Here is a 13,757-nt window from a genome sequence, read left to right as displayed (position 1 = left end):
TAAACCAAATGCTTTTTGAAAATCAAACACATATGCTGACTTTATTATAATAATTTTTTTAATGCAAAACAATTCTTCATTTTCAACTCAGCCTCTCTCGCTTGATGTTGAAGATAGTGTTTTTTTTATTTTTTTTTTTTATTTTTTTTTTTACTTCTTTAATAATAATAAAAAAGTAGTGGTCACTAGTGGTCTCAGACATTTAGACCCTATTTTAAATGTTTCATCATCTCAGAATAAAAATATAAATTTTTTAAACTTTATAGAAGCACTGCACATCAGAACTGTCAAGTGTTCACTGAATGTCCTGAAATCTTCACATGACTTTGTGCCCGTACTGCTGGAAAAGAAAGTCAGAGTTTGTGATAAAAATGCTCATAATAATCACTGAGGTTTTGTTTACGACACTGTGCAAAATCAATATCCATTAGCAGCTATAAAGGCTGATTGGGCTCCAGAATGCTTTTATCCCATCACAGTTGTTACAGTTAGAAGCAGTATATAATAGATTAGCTGTCTTTCTGTCTGCGTATTTAAATCGGATTAAGTTTTTGTCTTGTCATACAGTTGAGTACAGTACAGTGAAAGATGACATTTTTGATGAGCAGGAAGGAATTTATGTTTGTTCAATAGCAACAGGTCAGTAATCAGGCTTTTCTTTTCCTCCATTATAGGCATGCAGCCATAGCTGAGTCTCTCCAAAACTGCTTAGCTCAACAGTCCCACTTACTACTTCATGTTCTGGCATCCATCATGGTGTATGGGCAGGTCCTGCACCGCCAAGGCCCTGAGGAGAGCTTCATCAACCTCAATGTTGGCGGCTTTAAGCAGCAAGTGGAACGAGTGGTCCTCCAACGCTTCCCCCACACGCGACTGGCCCAACTTCTCTACTGCAGCTCAGAGGCTGCTATTCTCCAGCTTTGCGATGACTATGCAGCAGCCGAACGCGAGTATTATTTCGACCGAAATCCAGATTTTTTCCGCTACGTGCTCAATTTCTATCATACTGGAAAGATTCACCTGATGGAAGAGTTGTGTGTGTTTAGCTTCAGCCAGGAGTTGGAATACTGGGGCATCAAGGAGCTTCACCTGGACGCTTGCTGCAGCAACAGATTTCAAGAACAGAAAGTGTACGCAGGGGATCAAGACTGGGGAAATGATGATGACCTGCAGAACCAGCTGCAGGACAGCTTAGATTCATCTATGGAGGAACTGTCGGCTTTTGATAAAGACCTGGAAAAGTTTGAGGGCACCTGGTGCTCAGAGAGGCGTAAGGAAATCTGGCTACGACTGGAAAACCCGGGATACTCATGCTCAGCGAAAATAATAGCGGTGTTTTCACTGAGTGTGGTACTGATGAGTATTATAGCCATGTGCGTTCATAGCATGCCTGAGTTCCACCAGGTGGACGTTAATGACAAAGAAGTGGAGGACCCAGTGTTTGCTGTGTTTGAGACCTTTTGCGTCCTCTGGTTTTCTATCGAGTTCGTCCTCCGATTAGCTGTCACACCATGTTTGCGCAAATTCCTAAGCAATGCGCTAAACATAATTGATTTTGCCTCTATTGTTCCATTTTATGCCACGTTGGTGTTCGAAACCATGGATGCTGAGGAAAGCGAGGAGCTTGAGAACGTAGGAAGGGTCGTGCAAATACTGCGACTCATGCGTATCTTTCGGATCCTCAAACTGGCACGGCATTCGGTCGGGCTGCGGTCGCTTGGGGCAACGCTCCGTCACAGCTACCACGAGGTCGGACTCCTCATTCTCTTCCTTTCCGTGGGAATCTCCATTTTCTCAGTGCTCATCTATTTTGTGGAGAAAGAGGATGAAGAGTCAGAACTGCAGACCATACCGGTGGGCTGGTGGTGGGCGACGATCACCATGACCACGGTGGGATACGGCGACACGTATCCCATCACTCTGGCCGGGAAACTCATCGCCACCTTGTGCATCATTTGCGGCCTGCTTGTAGTCGCGCTTCCCATCAGCATCATCTTCAACAAGTTCTCCAAGTACTACCAGAGACAGAAAGCCCTGGTGGAGTCCGACCAGCTCCAACCAGAGGACGAAAAACTGCCAAATCTCAGCATGCCTTTTCTTTACATAGGAGACGTCTACGGACAAAAGATGACTTCTCTGGTGCGCAGCACGTCCTCCAAGAGTAGCACAGGGAGTGAGGGAGACGTCACTGATGCTTCCAGCATTCAGGATGTTGAAATTGTCTGCCCTACTGGGATGCCACAGGCTGACAAAGCAACATAAATCAGGGTTCCTCAAATCTGGTCTTGGAGGGCCACTACTCTGCTGATTTTAGCTCAAACCTTGATCAAACTCACTTACCTGTGATTTTTCTGGGGATTTTGAAGACCTTGATGAAGTGTGTTTGATTAGGGTTGGAGCTAAACTATGCAGGGCATTGTACCTCCAGGGCAAGATTTGAGGAAACCAGACATAAATGGTAATATGCACAACCTCAAATGAATAGGGTGAGAAGAAACAAAAATAAACTTCCTTGTTTAGATTTGCAGCACATGTTGAGGGAAACACTACAGGACCGTAAGACTCGAGGCTCTTGTTTCTTACTGAGCAACTCCTGGACCTACTTCAATCAAAAGCACTTTTTCTCTTTAGTTCTCAGGGTGAAAATATCTCGAGCTTTCCATTATTTATGGATCAGAACCTGTTATGGACACTAATCTATACAACAGGCTAGCAGTAACAGTGATGCTGTATACCCAATTAACAGCACTGATTGACAGGTGTTTTTTTTTAATTCTTCGGACAAGCTGTTCATTTAATTACAAGCCTTTCTGCAGTGCCTGTGGGAAAAGAACTATGCTTAAATGTTTTATAGGCAATGACATCATCTAAAATGCTGGACTTCAGATGGCATGTTGGTGTACACCATACTCCCTAATGTGTCCATCAGAGAGGGAAGGACGGAAAGAGTGCATGCATATTTCAACAAGAGAGAGGAGAGGCCACAAGAGAAAGGAGAGAAGAAAGCAGGAAAGAGATGTTACAGTTGAATAAAGTGTTGATGTACAGTCCATTTAAGTCTCTGCTCTTTGTTCTGAAATCAATGCATGGGTCTGTAGAGAGATGAAGGATCTTAAAAGAAACGGTTCACCCGGAAATGAAAATTATGTAATCTACAAAACCCCATCTCGTTTGAAATTCATATTCTGTTATTTTGATGTGAAACATAAAATGCAGCTCTTTTCAATACAATGCAGTTTATAGTATAAACTATAAAAACACCTGGCTCCATAGAGGGCTTAAACACAAGTAAATAAACAACGAAAGAGTAGTTGATAGGAGTTGTGCTCAATTCTCTAAATCTTCTGAAGCTGTACTATGTCAGCAGGCTAAAATTATTGCTATTATTTTTTTTTTTAAAGCCTTTGCTTCCAGTGGACTATTAATTTGAGAACCATAATTGACGTAAGTTGAATCCTGATTTGTGAATGAGTCAGCATGATTTCTATACAAGTTGATTGGAAAGAATTATTTTTTTCAAAATAGCTTTTTTTTTTTTTCACAGAAGAAAGGCATTCATGCGGCCTTGGAAGGACATGAGTAAAAGTTTTTTAAGTGAATTTTCGCTTACTGTAAAGAAACACTTAATTAAAAAGCTTAAAATGTAAAAGATGTAAGTTTGTCCCACCTTCTCATATGTCTCATGAATAATGCCTTATGCATTATTGCATTAGTGTATTATCAATAATGCCTTATGGAGCACCAGGTTCGGCTATCCTTTGTCCTCTGCACGGAGGGAACACATTCTCTCTCCATCTTGCTGTCTCTCTCATTTTTTTGAAGTGACTTATGTCAGTAGGCTGTATTAGCAGGAAGCGAGGTCCAAATGTTAGGGCTGTCTGCCACAGGGGATGTATTACTGCTGAAACGGCATCCATTTGGCAAGTGGCTTTAACTTGGATAGATCGGTCTCTGAGACGTGCCCATTGATCAATATGTCACACTTGTGTGCTCAAGTGTTTAGGGGTAGACCTGAATGTCTCATGAGTTACACGAATGGTGCAACTGACCCTTTCAGCTTCAGCAAACTCAGAGATTCGGTCAAGTTTCAAGGGGAATGTGACTGGAAATAGAAAAATGTCCTTCATTACACTTCTCATTCACACTCTTACATTTATACTGGGGATTTAGCGATTTTGCAATTAGAGTGCTTAAAAAATACAGAGTGAAATGTGGTTATTGTTTGTTAGTATATAGGAAAAGGTTTCAATAAATAATTTCCTTTTAGAAATTGATTACATGCCGTGTACTGTGGCAGGGTGACTCCTCTCTCTCCTCCAAGCAAGAAATATGAGGCCACCGCAAAGAGTCACATTTCTTGTTCAAACCATTGGTTTGGACAACTCACACAAACCTGAGCATGTTGTTGCAAAATATATATGCAATCACAGCACTGTTCCTCTGACGTTATCTTTGTTCTGTTACAATATGAGCTGGTGGTTTAGGATATGGGTTTTCACCCAGGAGAAAGCTAAAGTTCTTCAGAAGTGAAATGTGCAATTTCTGCATCGCTACTGGCACCAAACACAACTGCAAAAAGAAATTCTCCATTTTCTCCCCATTTTCTATTTTTTGGAGAAAGACATTTGGTCTGTCTTGTGGCAGAAATACACAAATACACTACCATTCAAAAGTTTGGGATGAGCTTTTATATTTTTATTTTAGTATGTATATATATATATATTAAAATAAAATGCAACCTTGATGAGAATAAGAAACATTAAAAAGTCTTACTGACCCTAAACATTTGAACAGGTGACTTTACATTATTTTAATTATGCATTTAATTTTAGTTTGATGAAAGCAGGACAATGACATGATTAGATTATTTGAAACAGTAATATTGTTTCTACATTTCTTCAAAAACCTTGTATGTGTACTGTTAATACAATAATCTAGCAGTGTTATTTTCTCCTTGACATTTTCATCAAGAGTAAGTTTTAATTCAAAATTGTTATGTATCATCATGATGTTTTTCCTCTCATCTTTATTTAATCAGAAAACCCAATGTCAATGAACATTTTTGTCATTAATTTAGTTGACAAGGTTAACACGCCAAAGCGCCTCTGCTCAATCAGACCGCAGAAATGACACATTTTACCTTTAGCTGCTTATGTTGATGGCTGGTCATAAAACTTCTTTGTTTGCTCGGGTGATAAACCAGCTTAACAGCACCTACAAATGTCCAGTTAAACTGCTTTTTAACATATAATTAATCCAACTGTTGCATAAATCATCAGCCGAATGACAGTGTAACAGGTGAGTTTGGAAGCATAACATCTTCATTGCTGAATAAAGTCCTGTCTCAAGCAATTTACCATCTCCTCTATATGGGTCAGTTCACATCCTGCTCTCTCTCTCTCTCCATTTCTCTCGTCTCTTGCTTTCCCTTCTATTCTTTCTTACCTCACACATAGGAAATTGGATGGAATCATCTGTCAGTGGATGAAAATAGAGTAAAAAGGCTGTGAAAAGAAGTGTCTGAAGCTTTGGGGAAAACAGAGAGGTGATTTTTTGAGGTATGAGAAGTATCACAGTGAACAAGCCAACAAGTTGACTCGACTCACTAACCATTTGGAAGAGTAATGTCACTTTTACAGTTATTCACAAAAGACAGCATGTTTATTTAGACACCAGCATAATAATACTAATCAAAAATGTGTATGATAGATTATAAACATAAGTGGTTCATGCTATCTATTACACTGATGAGCTAAACTGAATGATTCAATTAAATCTGTGACATGACAAAATCAATACAGCTACCCTGAAAGCAACATTCCCAATCTTCTTGATGATCAAAGAAACTGACGGCATTCCAACTCCTGCTGAAGCTGTACTAACAGCTCAGAACAGACTCCTGTTTCTCACAATCTGAAGATTGCCTGTCAGCTGTCAGACCACTTTACTAAAGCCAGACCCATCTGTTCCGCAGGGCTGATATGGATGTTATAGATCTTTGGCTGGGCTGGTGTGATGTCGTGTTCAATCACCTGGAGTTCTAGAATTGAATTTGGAATGTTGAAGAAGTCACATGCTTGACCAGTGTTCCATCTCCCCCTTTGGTCTTCAGCTGGGCGGTTCTACACTTCACACTGTTCTCATCAACTGGAGGTCACCTGTCCACATAGTATGTATATGTATTGATCTTGTTTCCTTGTTTGAATGCTTAACAAAATAAGTTTCTTTACTCAGAAGTTATTCATCATTTACCCAACCTATTGTGTCATACCAACCTTTATCATTTTCTTTTGTTACGCAAACTTTTTGAGATTTTTTTTTTTCCATATAACACAAGTGGATGGTGGTTTGGACTGCCAAGCCAGTCTAAAGTTAAGTAGTTGATGATACAAATATTAATTTTGGGACACTGTTTTCCTTAATTGGAAAAAGCTAAATAAAAGGTTATATAATACTAAAATAGTTGGCAGTAAGTTTTTATGTTTTTTTTTTTTTTAAATAACTCTCTTGCTTACCAGGGCTACATTTATTTGATAAATATACAGTAAAACAATAATATTGTAAAACCTCAAAACTGTTTTCCATTTTAATATACTTTAATATGTAATTTATTCCTGTGATGCAAGGCTGAATTTTCATTAGCCATGAATCCAGTCTTCAGTGTCACATGATCCTTCAGAACAACATTTATTTCAAATAATTGTTTTGTAAATGTCTTTAATGTCACTTTTGAAAACTTTAAATAGTACTATGTGTGTGTCAGTCCTGTGTCTTGTTTTCCCCCTCCTCTCGTGTCTATATCTGACCTTCCTCGTTCCCTGTCATTATGAGTTGATTAGTCCCTAGCCCTGTTTAATTACTCCGCACCTGTTTCTGTTCTTCCCCTTTGATTTCCTAGTGTTTATAAGCCCTGTGTTTCCCAGCCCCTGTGTCCGGTCTGAACGTCGTATATGTTCGTCTCTCCCCAAGCGCCTTGGCTGTCTGTGGTTAAAAATAAAGGATATATTGGAATCCCCTTGTCTCCGCGCTCCCTTGTTTCCCGAGAGGGATCTGACAGCATGTCCTAATTCTGAATAAATTACACTCTTAATAATAAAGGTGTTTCGCGATGCCACAGAAGAACCTTTTTTTGTCTAAATGGTTTAACATCTCTGAAGAACCTTTCTGTTTCACAAAAGGTTCTTTATGGCAAAAGAAGGTTCTTCAGATTATAAAAAGGTAAATCTTTGACCGAATGATTCTTTGTGGGACCAAAAATGGTTCTTCTATGGTATTGTTGTGAAGAACCTTTTATTTTTAAGAGTGTACAAACTCTGGGTCATTGGTTAATGCTCACACTGTGCCTTTGCTGCTTTTTTAGTGAAAGTGAGAAAGTTGATAGCGTCAGAATCCAATATTTGCTTTATCAGCAGCTTGTGCTTGTTTATCTGAGTCAAAGATCAGAGAATGGCCTATCACAGCCAAACATCAACAATGTCAGCCAATATCTGATTAGAACATGGCAGAGGACACAACAAAGAACTCACTGACACAAACACTAAAAAACAGGCGTAGGTGTGTGTGTGCATCAAATCAATGGCGTGCAGAACAGGAGTTCCTGAAGAGATTCACACTCTGAAAAGTGAGACCTGGGTAACTGTGCTATCCGCACCTTGTTTTACAAAGTGAGAATTAGGAAATGTGTGTCTGCGAGACACCAGGTTGCACATGTTCACATGTTAACTTTCAGTCTCCTTCAGAGAAATATCCCGGAGTTTCCTTCATAACCTTCAGAGAATGATCAGGAATGATGTCGAGGTCTGGCCAGAAAGAGAAAGAGAGCGGGAAAACCGGGTGGCCCCAGCAGATGGAGGTTAGGGTTCTCCAGTTTATTCCATTTCAAGCAGGTAATGGGCTGTGAAATGAATACACAGTAAGCATTTTTCTTCAATGTGAGGGCAGTTTCATTCAACATATGGACATGGAAATTAGTGTGTATGTTTGTTGGTTTCTCTCGCATCTGTCGGTGTGTGTACGTGAGCTGTATTATTAATTATCCGTCATTTTTCTAATGAGCCTTCTGCGAATTAAACTATGGGAGGCACTTCCATTTTGGGAAACTTCCATTTAAAAAGTCAAACAAATCATTTCAAATCATAAAATTGCACTACAGATAATCCTTATCCGTCAGTTTGACTGAATGAGCTTTCCTTTGAATTCATCTGTAACAATATGAAAAAAGTCATATATTATGACAGTGAAATCATGTCGGTAATATTGCTATGAAAATACAAAATTTTGCTAATTATTTACAGTTTCCTTATCCATGCACAGCATCATGGGGTGTACGAAAAAGGTCGAAATTCACCTTTAGTCTTTCACATACTCACAGTACGGCCTGAAAATTATGTATTGTTTTAAAGGTGAACATTAAATGTCATGTTTCATGTAATCATACTAGTATGAGTATGTGAGTTAGGACGAAAGGTCATTGGTTTTTGTGAATGTTAAGCTCAAACACACACACACACACCGTCCCATTTTGGCGCATACAGTATGCATCTCACAGCTCTCTTCCTCTTCCCCCTGCACTCCTGAGATCAATTCCCATTTAATTAGGGTCTGAAAGTTGTTAACGCTCACTGTGATGTGCACACACATGTGAAATGGTTACTGATGACTAACACTTTCTCTTTCTTTAAGGCCGCGTCACTTCTGCAGCTGTTGGCATTATTGCAGACTGCACGATCTGCAGTGTGTGCGAGGTGTTTCATAATGCTACGCTGCTCGGATGACTTGACTCTAATTAAAAGCACAAATCATGTCTCTAGAGGGGAAATGCTCTATGGATTTTGTTGATCTTTGCTTGTGTTGCTTTATACACATGTGAATGTTTCAGGATAGATGTTTGTCCTTCTGTAATAACATAGAATATTCCTTATTGTGTGAAATCACACTGTGGAGCTACAAAAACAACAAAATACCAGGAACCTTAGAAAGTAGTATATATTTTGGACATATATTTGAAAATCTTCCCTTGCATGGCAGCTCTTCGCACTTGCATTCTCCATTCTCCATTCCTCCATTCCAACATGTTTCACGAGTTAAAAACAGTATCTCCACTTATGGTCTAAAAAGTTTCCTTGCTGAAGATTTCTAAGCATTGAATAAAAAAAAAAAAAAAAAAAAAAAAATTGCAGTATAAGTATTGATCTTCTCTTTGACAGACTTCTGACACTGCTTTTAACCCTGTCTTTGAATCTTTAGGGATGAATGCCGCAAACAATATTTTTTAATGGTTCTTTTAGTCTTTCTGAGTGCTCTGTGTATTTAAACACTTGCAGAGAGAAAAAGAAAGAGAGAGATGCATTAATGGAATGTTCAAGATTTTTATTTGTCACATACACAATTATACAGAGTATAACCAGCAGTGAAATGTAGGTCAGGTCCGCTCCAAGGACAGTGCAATTATATAGAATACAAATATTAAGGAAAAGTAGAAATAAATTAAAGAATAAAATAAAATAAAAGATAAAAAATATAAATGTAAATATAAATGTGCAGGTCAGTATGTTGTTGACTTAAATAGTAATAAAGAGGAAAGTGCAAAAAAGTTGTACAGGGTATGTAATTAGCAGCAATATGAGGTAGAGAAAAATTATGAATAGCTTATTGATATTTACATGGAGTCAAGTGATGTTATGACACAGAGTTAGAGTTTAGGAGCCTGATGGCCTGGGGGAAGAAGCTCCTCCTAAGTCTCTCAGTTTTTGCCATCAGGCTACGGAAGCGCTTACCAGATGGAAGCAAAGTGAATAGTCGGTTACCAGGGTGATTAGAGTCCTTAATGATTTTGACAGCTCTATTTTTGCAGCGTTTGAGGTAGATGTCCAGCAGAGAGGGGAGAGCAGACCCTGAGATGCGCTCAGCTAAGCGCACAACTCTCTGTAGTGCTTTGCAGTCCTGATTGGAGCTGTTTCCATACCACACTGAGATGCACTGAGTCAATACACTTTCTATGGTCCCAGAAAAGAAAGTTTTCAGGATTGCTGGTGAGACCCTGAATTTCCTCAGCTGTCGCAGATGGTACAGTCTTTGCCTGGCTTTCTTAACCTGTGTTTGGATGTGTGTAGTCCAAGTCAGGTTCTCGGAGATGTTTACACCGAGGTACTTGAAGCTACTCACCCTCTCTTCCTAAAGTCCACAATCAGCTCTTTAGTTTTGCTCACATTCAGGGAGAGACAGTTGTCCTGGCATCATGATGTGAGTCTCTCTACCTCGTCCAAGTATGCGGTCTCATCGTTGTTGGAGATGAGGCCCAGAACCACAGTATCATCAGCGAATTTGATAATAGATGTGGAGCTGTGAGAGGACACGCAGTCATGCGTGTAGAGAGAGTAGAGCAGGGGACTCAGGACACAGCCCTGTGGGGCTCCTATACGTTCAGGGTGATGGAGTTTGAGGTGAACTGGCCAACTTTCACCACTTGAGGTCTGCCGGTGAGGAAGTCTTGAATCCAGTCACAAAGTGAGGAGTTTAGGCCGAGGTCTGTGAGTTTAGAAGCCAGCTTGATGGGGACTATAGTATTGAAAGCTGAGCTATAGTCAATGAATAGCAGCCTTACATAATTCCCATTGTTGCTGTCCAAGTGTGTGAGGGAAGAGTGGAGGACGTGAGAGATGGCATCGTCCGTAGATCTGTTTGGGCGATAGGCAAACTGAAGAGGGTCCAAAGTATCAGGTCTGGAGGAGCAGATGTGGCTCTTTACAAGTCTCTCAAAAACCTTCATGACTATAGATGTGAGGGCAACTGGGCGATAGTCAGGCAAGAGGGTTTATTGTTCTTTGGCACAGGGATAATGATGGATTTTTTGAATGAGGTGGGAACCACGGAGGTAGCAAGGGACTCATTAAAGATAGACGTGAACAAACCAGCGAGCTGATCGGCGCAGGACCTCAGAACACGGCCGGTTATCCCATCAGGTCCGGCTGCTTTCCTGACGTTCACTTTCTTTAGCGCCCTCCGAACCTCATCCTCTGACACGGTGATTACAGAATCATCGCTGCTCTGCCTGCTGCTTCCTGACGCGCTGGTCGGCAGAGTCGCGCCGCCGCCGTTGCAATCGAAGCGGCCGTAGAAGGTTTTTAACTCGTCGGCCAGCAACGGATCTGCTCTCACCTCCGGATTTGTTTCCGAAGGCACAGATGGTCCTCAGTCCCTGCCACATCCGTCGAGAGTCATTGAGCTGGAAATGAGACTCAATTCTCTCTCTGTATCTGTGTTTAGCGGCTCTTACTGCGTGTCGGAGAGAAATGACGTTCTTAGCAATGCATATTACTAATCATACATTAAGACTGAATATAGTTATGGTAGGAAATTTACAAAAAATCTTCATGAAACATGATCTTTATTTAATATCTTATTTAATTTGATCTAATTTTGAGACATGCAATGTATTTTTGCCTATTGCTACAAATATGCCCGTGCTACTTATGACTGGTTTTGTGATCCAGGGTCACATATATTTAAAATGTAATATATTCCTGTGATGGCAAGGACCAAATTTCTGCAAGCCATTACTGTATTATTCAATGTCAAGTGATCCCTCAGAAATCATAATAATATGCTGATTTGGTGTTTAAGAAACATTTCTGTCTAAAACAGTTGTGCTGCTTAATATTTTATTTTAGTAGTTTTTGGAAACATATATATAAGAACATATATTTGGGAATATATATTTCCACAAAGGTCAAAAGAACTTGAAATATTTAAAATAGAAATCTTTTGTAAGACATTCTAAATGTCTTCACTGTCACTTTTGATCAAATTCAAGTGTCCTTGTTGAATAAAAACATCAATTTCTTTTCATAAAAAACAGTTAAGACTATGTTCTTGGAACAGAATAAAGGTGAGTAAATGATGCCTCCAGAAAAAAAAAAATCATATTTCACAGAAATATCAAACTGTCAGATTGAATTCTGTTTTACAAATTTGATCTGAACTGAAATGTTCACTTCTAAGTTTCAGGTGCACGTATGCAGCAGGACACCTTCTTCCTCTTGTCCCATGAGGATACAGCATTTGGCAGGCAAACTTTGCATTACTTTGCAGAAACTGTTCAGGCAGGCAGGTGAGTGAAACAGCAGTCAGCACGACTCTCTGCGGGATCAATCGAAGGCTGTGCCACTTAAATCTCACATAAGCGTGACATCACTTTGTCAGCGTGTTTTGTTTCTGTCTTCAATGGTAGTGAGGATGAGTCACAGGCAAATGATGACCAGGTCAATCCAGATGCATCCTGGCTGCGTTGAGTTCCATCTTGCACTACTATGATAAGGATATGAGAAGGTTAGTTGAGAGTTTTTTCACTGCTCACAAATCCAACTGGACTTTAGGTCTTACACATGCATACAAACACACTCAAGCAAAGTATGGATATACTGTACATCTCTAACCAAACTGGACATGAAGCTAAATGACCTCCTGTCTGACTGATGCTTTCTGGTGGTCCAGCAGCTCTATAAATCAGTCTTTCACCTTCAGATGCGAATAAATGCTGACGGCACATAAAACAGCTTCTCTGCACTTGCTCTCTGCATGTTATCTGCATAAAGCAGCCCTGATAGAGATACGTGTGCTATTTAAATGGCTATGATGTGCAGTAGCTGTATGTGTGTTTTGCTGTTTGTGTGGATAACATGGCACTATTGGTAGTTTGTGTTCATTAGATGTGAAGTATTCTGATCAATAATTCTGAATATTGGAGGCTGCCAAAGCTGTCGGATGTAGTCATAACCACATAGTTTAGGGTCAGAGGACACAATCAATAAAAATTTACTGAGTTAACAAAGCAGTTGATACACCCATCACTATGACAGTAGTAACTTAATCTTACTCTTTCTTTCTTTCTTTCTTTCTTTCTTTCTTTCTTTCTTTCTTTCTTTCTTTCTTTCTTTCTTGATGTAGTTTCAGTGCTTCAATAAGAACTGCTTGTTTGTTTTTCATTTTTTATTATTAGTTTTTTGTATTTTTTTGTTGTTGTAATCATCATAATAATACTAATAATACAACTAATCATAATAATTCTTTTCATTATTATTATTATTATTATTATTATTATTATGGTATATATGTTTTATAGAGTACTCTGGAGAAGCACTATAGTCTATAAGGCAAGCATTATTATTATTATTATTATTAGTGATATTATTTTTATTAGTAGTAGTACAACCCGAATTGGGGAAATATCAGGACGTTTTTTAAATTTGAATAAAATGAAAACTAAAAGACTTTCAAATCACATGAGCCAATATTTTATTCACAATAGAACATAACAAATGTTTAAACTGAGAAATTTAACACTTTTATCCACTAAATGAGCTCATTTCCAATTTGATGCCTGCAACAGGTCTCAAAACAGTTGGCACGGGAGCAACAAAGGACTGAAAAAGCATGGCATTTTGAAAAGATTCACCTGGGAGAACATCTACAAACTAATTAAGGTAATTGACATCAGGTCTGTAACATGATTAGCTATAAAAGGGATGTCTTAGAGAGGCAGAGTCTCTCAGAAGTAAAGATGGGCAGAGACTCTCCAGTTTGTGAAAGAGTGCGTAAAAATATTGTGGAATACTTTAAAAACAACATTTCTCAGCATCAGTTTGCAAAGGCTTTGCAAATCTCATCATCTGCAGTGCATAACATCATCAAAAGATTCAGAGAAACTGGATAAATCTCTGTGCATAAGGGACAAGGCCGAATAATTTTGTTGGATGCCC

At 39.2% G+C, this 13,757-nt stretch overlaps 1 protein-coding gene across 1 annotated transcript; it reads left to right on the top strand.

Moving 5' to 3' along the window:
• Positions 1-753: 753 nt before the first annotated feature.
• On the top strand, positions 754-2,262 carry LOC306884520 (delayed-rectifier potassium channel regulatory subunit KCNS3-like; the record flags this gene model as incomplete). The annotated part of the gene is made up of 1 exon (XM_079440452.1): positions 754-2,262. One exon carries the CDS (start codon positions 754-756, stop codon positions 2,260-2,262), a length of 1,509 nt encoding a protein of 502 aa, XP_079296578.1.
• Between the last annotated feature and the right edge of the window lie 11,495 nt (positions 2,263-13,757).

Source organism: Barbus barbus (assembly GCF_936440315.1).
Source record: "Barbus barbus genome assembly, chromosome: 18".
NCBI lineage: Eukaryota > Metazoa > Chordata > Actinopteri > Cypriniformes > Cyprinidae > Barbus > Barbus barbus.
This window is presented reverse-complemented; position numbering and strand designations above follow the sequence as displayed.